This window comes from Bactrocera oleae, chromosome 6, assembly GCF_042242935.1.
Source record: "Bactrocera oleae isolate idBacOlea1 chromosome 6, idBacOlea1, whole genome shotgun sequence".
NCBI classification, from domain to species: Eukaryota; Metazoa; Arthropoda; class Insecta; order Diptera; family Tephritidae; genus Bactrocera; species Bactrocera oleae.
In genome coordinates, this window is record NC_091540.1 from 34,770,502 (window position 1) to 34,784,834 (window position 14,333).

General features: G+C 33.4%; 1 protein-coding gene across 3 annotated transcripts in view; it reads right to left on the bottom strand.

Moving 5' to 3' along the window:
* tey (teyrha-meyrha) overlaps window positions 1–14,333 on the bottom strand; it is a 65,494-nt gene that overhangs the window by 18,987 nt on the left and 32,174 nt on the right. For all 3 annotated transcript variants that reach the window (XM_070111347.1, XM_036370776.2, XM_036370778.2), the window contains exon 3: window positions 11,146–11,296. In XM_070111347.1, coding sequence (XP_069967448.1) covers window positions 11,146–11,296 — 151 coding nt within the window. The remainder of the gene's footprint in view (window positions 1–11,145; window positions 11,297–14,333) is intronic.

Genomic DNA, 14,333 nt, shown 5'->3' on the forward strand with positions numbered 1-14,333 from the left:
AACTTAATAGGTTGAAGACAGAAGGAGCATTGACGACATGCTACAGATTTTTGACTGAAAAACAACGTCTAGATATTTATTATCAAAATGTAAGGAGCCTAAACAAGCATATTGAAGATATCAGATCAGACAAGCTGATTTGTTCTGCTGATATTCTGTGCTTTGCCGAGACATGGGCCTTACCTCAAGAAGAATTCCCAATAGAAGGCTACAGTGTTATTGCACGCCTTGATGGAGAAACAAGATCATCCCGACGACGCCCTGCCAACGGCCTTATAATATACTACAAGCAAGATAGGTGCCCAGGTCTATCAGAAGGATCATTTTCAAGAAACGACACCGGTTCAACAAACGTTTACCAACTGTTAAACGTAAACAATTCAACAGTTTCCATATCACTTGTGTACAGAAACCCCCGCTATAGACTTCCGGAATTTAGAAACCAAGTGGAAAATAATATCCGTCAGATAACTGAACAGTATAATGGACCGTCAGTAGTCCTTGGTGACTTTAACATATGTCGCCTAACAGCAACTGATGATTTGGAGGCTCGATTGCAACAGTTAGGATTTCAATCTTCATTGGCTAAGGTCGCCACAACAAAACAGGAAACATCAATAGATTGGGTATGGACAAACATGGATTCTGCAATGACCTCATGTATCACAAATGAAACACCATATAGTGACCATGACGGAATATTTTTAAGCTTTAGAAAATAGATATATTATTAATATAGATATATGTTAGATTTAATATTATTAAATTTAAGTTTGTATTATAATATAAAGTGTAAGTCATAGATGTAATTATAGTAATTTATATATCATATAAAAAATTATTATAGAATAATAAATATTATTATATGTTATAAGTATATTTTCTAATTTCTATAAATATTATAATTTGTTTTGTTTTCCATTAATTTAATGTGAATAATCAATCAGCTTAAAAAATTAAAATTTATGTAAATGTTTGAAAGATCTATTTACCTCAATAACTAACTTTAATTCGAATAGAAGATTGTTTATAGCAAAGAACCTGGCTAGAAAGAACTGGCAAAATGCTTTCCGTTGGATGCAAACCGTTGGCAAGTCACGTTTTCAAATGTAGTCATACATATAGTAGTTACTAAAAGAAATGCACCTGTGAAGGGTATTACAGCTTCGGCGCAGCCGAAGATAACGTTTTCTCTTGTTTTTGATTTCAATACCAACCGTCTTACGGTACCAAGAAACATGTGTACCAAGTTTCATTAAGATATCTCAATGTTTACTTAAGTTACAGCTTGCACAGACGGACGGTCATTTTTTTATACATAACCCTATATCTTACTCGATTAGTTTTAGGTGATACAAACAACCGCTAGATGAACAAAACTATAATACTCTGTAGCAACATATTGCGAGAGTATAATGACTAAATGTAATCAGTTCAAGTGTTATATTAAATTTTTTATAAGATAAGTTAAATAGAGTAGAGTTTTTATATATTTGAGTATAGTATCTTATTTAATTAGATATCAAATCATGGATAGTGCAGGAGTCAGAAGTTTCAATATTTTCGACAGTTGGCAGTTTAGTAGGACTTTCGATTACCTATGCTAATATTCACGTTCAAAAGAGATATAAAGAAAGTGAGATGAGAATGCAAAATCAAAATGAAACCATTATAATAAATTGTGTCAATAGCAATGTTATAGGTGCAGAAGCTGCGATGTCGCTAACGCAGTTTTTGTAGGTAATCTTAAGTTTTGCTGAAGTCTTTGTATAGTAAGAATAAAAACATGTAGGTAAGAACATGTATTGATGTATCACTTCCTCGAAAAGCCTATTATTTCGACTGCAAAACTCATAAAAATATTTAGTGGAACGCAAGATTTACTACTCTATGTTCAACCAATGAAGTGAGATTATTGCTATTCACTTCATTTCAAATTAAACATCATAAATTATAAGTACTACATACTTACGTATGTATGTACCTATATGCAACATCCCCTTACCATCGACGAAAGAAAGCAGAATTTGTAGATACAAGAATCTATAGATTTACATACCGTAAGTACAAATCGCGAACTTTTTCGTATTGTCAAAGTCGAAGCAATTAATTAGATCAATTCAAACATGTAAAGTACGTGTTTAAAGTGACTGAGACGGCACCCCCTGCTCCTCTTTGATTCAATTCGGCCACTTGTAATACTTTCCGACGCAAGTCAAACCTAGAAAATTGATGACCCCAATATACACACATACTTTATATGCATACATGCATATATTCGTTGAATCAGTTTCATTTTCAAATACCTAAAACGATTATCTCTTCCCATAATTAAATAAAGAAATTTGTCTATAACGGGAAATGACTGGACTGAAGTCGTTACTCCTGTTGTAAACCCATATCCACTACTCGGCATTTACCGCCCCCTACTCGCAACAACTTATGCATATTTGAGTATACACCCAAGGCAAAACGCTGCTGTTGGGGCGCGCAAGTTCGGGTGTGGGTTTTATAGATTTTCAAAAATGTAATGAAAACAATTTTCAAATTCCAACGGCACACTTTTGTTGGCATTCCGATTGTTGTTCTTGTTGCTTTTGCTGTGCGTTGCTCGAAATTCGGTGGGGAGTAAATTTTTAAAGCCAAATTTACCGCATATTTGCCTCTTGAATAAGCAGACGATTAATTTTTATTACTTTGTTTAATGGGACTTAGCAAGCATATTTCACGCTTCTCTCTCTCGGTGGTTTGGTAGATGTTTTTTTTTGTTTGTGGATTATGCTTATATCAATACAATGATTGATAGATTATAATAAAAAAATTTAAAAGGTTTATTTCTACAAGGACGATTTGTAAAAGCCTATTTTTATTAGTAGAGAGCGTTGCCATTGAGAGATGTGGTGCATTCAAAAACTCCTATAAATTTATTTCTAAATTCAAAATATTGCGATTAATTAAATTTTATTTTATTTTTTAAATAGAGTGTTTTGGTATACCTTCAGTTTATTGGTATCATAACACACATATTTTGAAGACTATATATATGAAACTGTGGTTTCGGTATATATTATGTACACATGAAATGAATAAAGTAATTTGTAAATTATTTTATATTTTATTGAAACAAATTAAAAAATAAATACACAAATAAATAAACTATGTAAAGAAAGTTAGCCAAAATACCACCCGAAAATTCTTGCGCACTAGGCTACTGCCTAACTTGCCTATATGATCGGGCCGGCCCTGTAGACTCCTCTTTCGTACCAAAAACTGCAATCAGGATACGATCCCTTCGATAGTTTCAATTACGAAGCCTAAAATATCAACAAGTTCATATTGGCTAACATTTTAGAAACGATTATAATTTGTACAATCTTGAACTTTCGAAAGCTTTCAAAAAATGTGGAATTATTAGAGGGAGGAGAGAGGAGAGTTTATAAAAATTCATTTTTACATTAAATTTTTAATGTTGTAGTCATTTTGACGATGGATAGTAAATGTATAGCTATTTTTTCAGTGTGAAGATACGTAATTAAAAAAATAAAGTTGCTTCTTTTCTACTAAATTGAAATATAAATCCTAGCTTACTTTTGACATTAATTAGTACTAACAATGTGAATAGCAGATTTTTTCTAGTATCAGTGAGCGACAAAAGAATACGCGTTTAACTATGAGAATGTAGATAACAAATTCGATTATTTCTTTTGGGAAAATTGAAAATGAGGCGATGAAATTTTCAAACAACCACAGTCAAATGCACTCTAAACACTAGTATTATTTCACCTAAAAATATATTCTTTTAAACTTCTTTGAAAAATGTTGAAAAGAGACAATCCTTTATTCTGTTATTTCTGCTTTTAGTAAAATCCCCGAAAATATCAGATGACGGTTCCACTTTATTGCATTTGCTGAAATATGGAAGAATATATCTACTTCTCTCGTGCGCAATCGTATATACAAATCTGTCCCCAATCGTTTGCGGTACTCGAAACATATTTTTCGATTTTAGGTATTATACTTGCAGAACAATATTGAAATGTTTATGTGCTTACATACAAACACATATATGGTAAAGAAGCATTTTTCGATATATTCAAGTTCTATGATAACTAGAGCCGATTTCTTATTAATAGTTAGATGTTTTATTGACTTGAAAAGACATACTAAATCATAAAATTAAAAAAAAATATATTACTTCTTGGCATCAAAAATGAATTACCATGTGCAACTCAGAACTCTCAGAAACGATAGGTCATAGGAAAAAAGTTTTCATACATTTTGTAAAGATAATTTTACGATCTTCAATTTCCGTAGGTAACTTTTTATACAACTTACTGTTTCGTTGAATATACTTGTATCAAAAAAAGAAAACACATTTGACCTTTGACTGCGTGTATTTTTTTCACAATTCGGAACGATGAGGACTTTAAGTATGTTATTTGTATAAGTCTGAGGTAACGGAACTCGCGATTGAGACAACAAATTGGAAACGGAGAACATAAAGGCATTGCTTTTAATCTTTTATTTCATACTGGATGAATAATGTACCCGTCAATTTGGTGGAGCACGTAGAGATAGATATACCATACAATGTGTATCCCATAAAGTTCCAAGTTTTGAAAAACAAAACAGTGTGAATACGTATTTTTGGAAGAAATTATTAATTTACGATACAAAACGGTTGAAATCGATCAAATAGAACCGTAGATCTAGTGTAAAGATCCACTAAAATAAAGAGATTTATATATTTTTAACAACATGTAGGCAACATGATAGGGAACCTTATTCACTGAATACTTATACCGTTATTCTAGTTCTAGTTAATGCATCTAGTTAATGTTTCGTTCATTTTTTGAGAGTAGTTGAAAAAAAATTAATTACAGTGCAATAAACATTTCTAACTCAAGAAACCCGACCATTGTTGCCTAAAACATCCCGAATTTCACATGGAAAAATTTAAATATAGGGGAACATATAAATATTGCTTTTCTCGCAGCATTAAATACCTAATTGCAAATACAAGCAATAATAATTAGAAATATTTTAATTTTTTTTAGATATTCTTTACTTTACACATCCAGTAATATTAAATACAAGTGCACTTATAATATCAAAGAAAATTAGTATTTAATAGAAGGCTTGGCGGCACGCTTTCAAATAAGCGCCATTCTTACAACATTTAACTGTTACTAAAAATCCACCAGAAAAGTCAAGTGTCTGGAAGCGGTTGAATGTATGGCTAATTTTGACGGATGGCAGAAGAAAAGTGAGCAGCATAAAGGGTTGTATCAGAGTGTTTTTTTTTTGCAGAAAGCGCAAAATAAGCACAAGTGGTGTTCTGAAGCGCTGCCACAATAACAAAACATAATTGATATGAGCACACTCCAAATGCAGAATGGCAATGAAGAACCGTTTATTTATGTCGGCTTGACGCATCGCGGCATTAAAATATGACAGTCACGAGCGCCAACATACTAATATATGTACATATATACTTGTATATGGTATACATATACCATATAATAAATGTGTGTGTGTATGTGCACAATTATATGTGTATGGGTGATTTACGATATGTAAATCGTTTGATGTTGACATTTAAACAGTTGATGGCCTAATTTAGCTACAAATGTATGTGAATTGATGTAAAATATTTGTAAATCCTTCAATGAAATTGATGTGGCAAGCCAATTAAAGCATTTCAAAAATTCACGCGTTTTCCACAGCATCCTCACCAACGCACACACACGTATGTATATAAATATGTATTCCTCCACCCTGCGATAAATCACAATCGCTCCCTCCCCCAATTTTGGTATATTGCCTGCGCTTGCCTGCTGAAAGGATTAAATAAACGCATGCATACATACTTACATATGTATATGTATTTGCAGTTGTAAGCATACACCTTTTCCCTATTCGGTATAACTTTTGACTTCTGACGCTTTCTGTGTGTGGCTACACTTTGAAACTTGTTACTCTTGTGTACAACGCCGCCCGCACCTTTGCTCGGCAATCGAACACACACATAAGCACAGATTCATTGGTGGGCGCTGCTTTGTGTGGCCTCTTTGTGACTTTGTTTATTTGTGAGCGAGCGCTGAGGTTGCAGTTGCCATATGATTGCAGCTTGTATTTGTATAATTTACGGTATTTCATTTCAGTGAGCGGTGCAATATGGTCGCACATTGCCGTCTGCTTGGTATAGTATAAACATAACACTTAATTCGAGATTTTGCAAAAGTGTTAAATTATTGTAGATAATTTGTTTTGATATTTTTGTGTTTATGATCCAAAAAAATGTGCAAGTAATCATTCAAGATCAACGAAGAAAAAAATAATTTATGATAAAACAAGTAAGGAAGGGCTAAGTTCGGATGTAACCGAACATTTTATACTCTCGCAAAGTCAAATTTGAGATTTCTTTGTGGATTGACTGATATTTTCGGTAGAAGGTCAACTATAGGCACTGGGGCCCACATATTTAGTACTTAGGGGCTTGAACAGTTTTGGTTCGATTTAGACAATTTTTGGTCACAAGGTGGCATACTTTAAACGTATTATTCACGCAAAGTTTTACGCCGATATAATCATTGTTCCTTGATTTGCATACTGGAAAAAATCAGATGGAATTTAAAATGATGTTATATGGGATATAGGCGTGGTTGTAATACGAATTCGCCCATTTTCGTACTATAACATAGAAATAGGAGAATAATATTATGTACCGAATTTGGTTGAAATCGGTTAAGCAGATCCCAAGATATGGGTTTTCACCTAAAAGTGGGCGGTGCCACGCCCACGGACTAATTTTGAACGTGGTTCCTATAAAGTCATCTCATACCATCCCAAAGATAAAATTTAATGGATGATGATGGATGATTTATACTTAATACACTCAGCATTTGGATTATTCATCATTGTCTTGCGACTTTTGTGTTATTGTTGAAGCAAACAAAATGCCGGTCAAAAATTATGTCTGTGCGCGATGCTCCTTTGACAAAGAAATTACATATAAAAGTAACAACAAAGTGATCGAGTTGAAGTCGTAGAGGGTATGCGGATACCTCATTAAAGTGGTATAACCTTTATTTACCATGCTTTTTTTTGCATATTTTAGACCAGATTTACTGTTGTAATTAAAGTATAAAGATTTTATTTTTAATTTTAAAAACTTAAGATTTATAAGCAATTATAATTATTTATAGAAAAGAAAACTAAGGTGTTACTAAACCGTTTTTTGACTCGAAAATATGATTTTCCTACCAAAGAAAGAATCACAATACAATTTCGCATGCGCATCACCGTTTCTTTGAGTATCTGGTACAGTTTGTTCAATTCGCTACTCTTTAGCGCTTTCACTCTATTATTCACGCAAAGTTTTACCCCGATATATGTAATCATTGTTGCTTGATATGCATAGTGGAAAGTGAAAGAATCAGATGGAATTGAAAATGGTGTTATATGGGAAATAGGCGTTGTTGTAGTCCGATTTCGCCCATTTTCGCACTATAACATAGAAATATGAAAATAACGTTATGTACTGAATTCTGTTGAAATTAGTTAAGCAGATCTCAAGATATGGGGTTTCACCTAAAAGTGGGCTGTGCCATGCCCACTGTCTAATTTTGAACGCGGTTCCTATAAAGTCATCTCATACCATCCCAGAGTGTGTCAAATGTGTACCAAATAACAGTCTTATATCTTATTGCGGAGCTTAGTTATGGGAATTTATTTGTTTTTGATTAATGGCGCTTTGTGGGCGTGGCAGTGGTCCGATTACGCCCATCTGCAATACAAGTCTCACGGTACCAAGAAACATGTCTACCACGTTTCATAAAGATATCTCAATTTTTACTCAAGTTACAGCTTGTACGGACGGACAGACGGACGGACGGACGGACGGACAGACAGTCACCCGGATTTCAACTCGTCTCTTCATCCTGATCATTTATATATACATAACCTATATCTAACTCGATTAGTTTTAGGTGATACAAACAACCGTTAGGTGAACAAAACTATTATACTCTGTAGCAACAGGTTGCGAGAGTATAATGAACAAAATAGTTAAGCCACAGTTAACATTATTAGTAGGCAACGCTTAGTAGTCGTGATTTCTCGCTTTATATCACAGAATTTGTACACATCAGCATACATACCTTTAAGGGAATACACCCAGACTTTGCTTCATGTACTCTAAATTCATTGTTGTATTCTTCAAACTGCTCAAATTAAAACCTTTACAATTCAAACACAAAGTTCATTCGCCACAGATTTATTTCAACTAACATTTGTTTATAGAATATATTTTATATTTGAGTAATTAGAAAAGTTTGTCAAACATTTGTGAACGTGACCAATCTTAGCGCTTAATATCTCCATGCGAATGCAACTATATTATTTATAATCATAATTCATCGCACGAATACATATTTATGACGTCACACATACATAATGCATAAGTATTTCCAATATTTTATTTCACGGCAATTTGTACCAACTGTCGTTTAGAGTCGAGTATGCCCAAAAAGTATCACTACCGCTGCCAAACCAAAGCTAATTAAAATCGTATCATTTATATTTAAATAAATAGACGGTCGTTTATTATATTCAAAGCTCGCTGGCAAAGCATACGCTGTGGCTAATTGTGGCTGACGCGGCGTGCCGGTTGGTCGGAAGCGAATTCAATTACTGACGTTTACACAATTTTAAACTGGTTTTCATAATCCAAATGCTCACTGAACTATTATATGCAAAATAACGCTATAGTTGCTGGTGGAAAACCAATATGGCGGCCATTCACATAATGCGATTTGGCAACATATGGAGTTCGGCGTAGACTGCGGACTCTTTTGGGTGGCGGAAATGTTTATTTATAAAAAAGGTTTGGAATATTCAAGCGTACATACATATGTATATAAAATGAGAATAGATTATCAACAATAGAGGGTTCTTCCCTAGGTACTAGCCAAGAAACTTTTTTATATATTTTTATGATATATATATATATAATATTTTTTTAGCTTTAAGGAAAATACATAATTAACATAAACAATTCAAATTTAGTTTATTGCGTATCTACATTAGATGGCTGCAGGCTATCTTTACTCCTCATCTGGGTAGGAGCACCGTCCAGGGTACATGGACTCGTTCTACAAGCGAAATAAAGCGAGGCTTATGAATTGTACAGTGCTTTTAATTTATTTATATTGCTTCCAATAAGATCTTTATGACTTTTTAAATTAGGTCGTTTAGATATCAACCACTCAAGTATATTATCATAGTTGTAATCAATTTTTATATTCATTTGGTTAAGGACCTAAATGCGAAAAAAAATCTAATTGCGCCTTACTAAATAGTATTTAATTAAAAGGTTACTACGGCGCAACCCCGCTGATTTGTCACATTTTGCCCCACATACTTTTTGCGGTTATTTATGAGCAAAATTATCACAATATACACTCTTCAAACATTTTTTTCAACTTGAGTTTTAATGATGTAAAGTCAATCAATGCATAAACCAAATGTGTGACATATTCGTTGAATAAGAACTGTTTTTGAAGCTGTATATGAAAATATATAGCAAGCAGTTCTTGATCCATCTGATAATTTTTTTCAGATTACCAAAAGAGGCTAATCAACAGTGCTTTTCATGGTGATAGGTATTACGACAAAGTAGCTTAAGCTGTACCATTTGTTACTTCTATCTTCTAAATGGAAGAAAAGGAAAAGTTAAGAAATTCTTTAACCACATGTGTAAGTAGATCATTTGTGCACAAGAAGTGGAATAAGTGTGTTTATTTGTCGAGACTCTCTTTCGACAACTCGGTTACTCGGGGCTTTGAGAGCACATTTTAATTCAATTAAGGACATTAAGTCAATAAATATTGCAATTAAAAACTGTGAATAATATTATGTATACAGTTTTTTATGTAATTGGTTATCAGCTTTCATATCATTATTAAGTACGAAAAAAAGATTAATCGTGATTTATTTCTAAAAAAGAATTTATCTAAACGAATGCATAAGTTTGTAGTTCTGATGAAGAAATTAAGTGAATTAGCAAATGAATTTTTAAGTCACTATCAGCCACGAGCTCAGCTTTCAAGAAAAAACTATTTCCAGGACTTTGTGAAAACCTAATAAAGGAATGGGGTAAAAAGAAAATTGTAGTATTTTCCGGAATATTATTTTTTTCGATATTCAAATATATACACACCGATTAAGTGCCGCCAATTAGAAAAAAAAAATATAAAAAAATATTATAATTCATTTGCTTTTAGTTAATTATTATATTTCGGTCAGTTTGTATGGCGGCTACATGCTCTAGTCACTCGATCTGAACAATTTCTTCAGAGATTGCACCGTTGCTATAGACAGTAACCCACACAAAATATTTCCTCAAATGAAAAAGTTTTCCATACACGCATTTGATTCCGATCGTTCAGTTCGTTTGGCAGCTATAGTGGTCCGATATCGTTGGATCCAGGTAGACGGACGGACAAACAGACGGACATGACTAAATCGACTCAGTTGGTCACGCTTATAATTTTGGCGTTTCCTTTTGGGTGTTACCAACAGCAGGGCAAACTTAATGTATCCTGTTCAGGGTATAAATATGTTTGTTGTATTCGCTTAGATATTAATGTCTAAATGTTTAAGTATACGCACGTACTCGGGACATAATAATAAGTATTTACGTACATATGCACATATGTATACAGAGGGATGCGAATCCACCTAAAATTGAGTGACGTATAATTCTAAAAATTCATTCAACTGTTAAAATTGCTCAGTATACTGGAGATCAAAAAAATTAATTCGAAATTTGCGTTGTACCTATTTGAAAAACACCCAAAATCAAAGTCGAAACACTGCAAACAAGCTGTTGATTTTATCAAGCTACAAATATCCCTGCGTTTTTGCAACATTTTTATTTTATCTCCTCACTGCGTCTGCTGGGTCGCAATTTTTTGCACATGCAAATTTTTATTTTCTTTTTGTTTATCGCATTTCACATTTACATCTCACAAGTGAGTAAATAAGTAATCAAATGCAAATACGCCCGCAATTTTTGATGTAGGCATTAGCGAAGCGTGAGGCAAATAAAAGGCATTTGAGTTGAAAGTAATACAAACTTACGCCTTAAATCCCTCGGATCGGAGTTGTTGCTGCGCGGACTTTCACCCTTTTCACCGTTGTCGTAATCGTTTGATCCTTCCATCGATTCGTGGGAAGTGCATGTGGGACTCGCCGAGTCTGTGCGAAATGAATCGTTGCCGTTGAAAAGATTCTGAAGAAATTGAGATAGTAGATATTTGATGAAAATTTATTTTTATGTGTGAAAGTTTGTAAAAACCAAAGTGAGTTATGTATATGGAACTTTGTATGAAATACATTAAATGGAAGTAGATGTTAAAAATTACCCATAAGATGTCTATGTCGAACGATATCTGTAGCATACATTTTTGAGATATTTGTGGATGTGGTTCTCACATATCAGACTTAAGTTATTGTATTGCTTATCACTACACCATATAACCTTACTTACGCTGAGTCCAATACGACGCTAATTAAGCTCGAATACGAGAATAGAAGTAAGGAAGGGCTAAGTTCGGGTATACCCGAACATTTTATACTCTCGCAATTTGCGAAATTCCAAGGCGGGGAAATACTTTTAGATGCTGGAGAGCTTTTGTACTAAAGAATTTTGCGTAGGAGTTCAACATGTATTATCAAAAAAAAAACGAATAATTTAGACCAATTGAATTCATATTTAACACTAAACTACATTATTTTTATCAAAACTGCCATACGCATTTTCAAAGCTGTAGTGTAACCAATATTATGGGGTTCCTTAATTTTTCTAAGACATTAACGATATTGACTGAAATATGTTATACGATATAAATTCAACTAGAAGTTTGAAACACGATTTTATCCATTTTAGATAAAAGGTTACAATGCTCTCTCAGTTTCCTTAATATATCTCATATTTTGACCAATATATACGGTATAAAATCAGCTGGAAGTTCGAAAATCTTTTTATTGGATACATAGGGGCTAATGCAATTATTACCAGAACTTACTGTTTTAGCCAAAGGGCAAAGTATTATGAGAAAAAGAGAATCCCTAAATTTCAATAATATACCTCAGCGTTTTTCTGATTTTTTCGGTAAAAAATCAGCAATAGGCATTGAGGTCTATAGGTTCGGTATGTAGAACCTTGACAATTTATGCCCCGATTTCGACTATTTTTGAACATGAGACAACATACCTCACGGTCACTATTTGCTTTTTTATACCCGTATTTTATATTATTTTTATTGATACTTGACTTATATTCTGTATAGTGAAAGATTCATATGTAATTTAAAGGTTTGTTATGGCGCGGTTGTTCGATTTCGCTTATTTTCACACTGGGACATATCCATGTCAGGATAATGTTACCTATGGAAATTAATGGAAATTAGTTGAGTTATGTGATTTTACCTGAAGGTGGGCGCTGCCACACTCATGGTCCAATTTTTACAGCGGCTGCTGTAAAGCCCTAACAGATGTAAAATTTAGTGTCTCTGACGCTATTATTTATTGATTTATCTCACTTTTAGTAGTTTTTAGGGGACGACGCCAAGTCCACTTTGAAAGATTTTCAACCGAATAACACTTTTTGTACTCTCGCAACATGTTGCTAAAGAGTATAATAGTTTTGTTCACCTAACGGTTGTTTGTATCACCTAAAACTAATCGAGTTAGATATAGGGTTATATATATACATAAATGATCAGGATGAAGAGACGAGTTGAAATCCGGGTGACTGTCTGTCCCTTAGTCCGTCTCTGCTTCCGTCCGTCCGTGCAAACTGTAACTTGAGTAAAAATTTAGATATCTTTATGAAACTTGGTACACATGTTTCTTGGTACCGTAAGACGGTTGGTATTACAGGATCACATTAGGAAGGGGCATTTGCAGTTTAAATTTTTTTAAAAGAGGGCGTGGTCCCGCCCTTAAAAAGTTGAATGTGCATATCTCCTATACTACTGAAGTTATAATAACAAAATTCTCTGGAAACAAATTCTTTTAGCATCTCTATCGACGGTGTGAAAATGGTGGAATCTGGTGACAACCCCGCCCTCTCCCCATATAACGGTACTGTTAAAAACTACTAAAAGCGCGATAAATCAAGCACTAAACAAGCCAGAGACATTAAATTTTTATCTCTGGGATGGTATGAGATGACTTTATAGAAACCACGTTTAAAATGTGCTTCTAAAACTGCTCGCTATATTGCTTTTTCAAATTGTCTTGGTTTTAAACTTTGATAAAAAAAAAGTGTTCTTAATTGAATTTATTATTATTAATATTTTATTAACACACTAATTTATTATTTATCTATTTAATTTTGTTCTACTTTCTCTTTTATTTGATCTTCATTCTTGTGGTTTATTATGTCTTGTAACTTCCCCAATTGTAACATTAAAGGCGAGTGATGGGTTTGCCCATATTAAATGTGCTGGACTGACTGGTAGAAACTTAGATTCTATTCACGACTGTAAGGGATTGCGTTGGTCCTGTTTAAATTGTAGATCTATTGAAATCAATCTATTTAAAGTTTATGGGGATACACGCAATGGCTTTAACGAAATCGGTCGTGATCTTGTAACCCTCACTGAAAAATTTAGGCACTATGAAAAATTGTTCAAATCTTTTAAGTGCCTGAATGATTCTCACGAATCCTCTAAACCTGCTCCTAAGCGTAAACGTCCTTCCGATGAAGTAACACTTAGTTCTTCTGTTCAGAAAAGAACGTCTCCTCCCAATGACATAATAAATCTCTCTTCTCCTTGCCCTCAAGGTGATAAGCCGTCAACTTCCAAAGAGCTCAATTCCCCAAAAGCTCTATCTAATAGTAATAAGTGTCTCACAATTCCAGAGGATCCCCCTAATAACTTAGTAACATCTATTAAAAATTTGGTAGTTATTCCACTTAAAAAGTCTATATTTATTTCTAGACTTGCCAAATATACCTTGGTGGAGAACATTAAATCTTACATTTCGTCACGTTTAAAAATCGATGATATCAATATACTTAAATTTAACTTCAATTATGATAGAAGTATATCATCGTTTAAAATAGACGTATCTCTTGAAACATTCAAAAAGATCTTAGATAGTTCATTCTGGTCACCTGGGGCTTTTGTACGGTTTTATTTGAATTTAAGCCTAAACTTAAAAGTCAAACTGAGGAAAACATTGCTAAATTACCAAAAGCAACCACCGATATAAAAAACTGATTGGTAGAAATTCGCTAAGCATTTATTATCAAAATG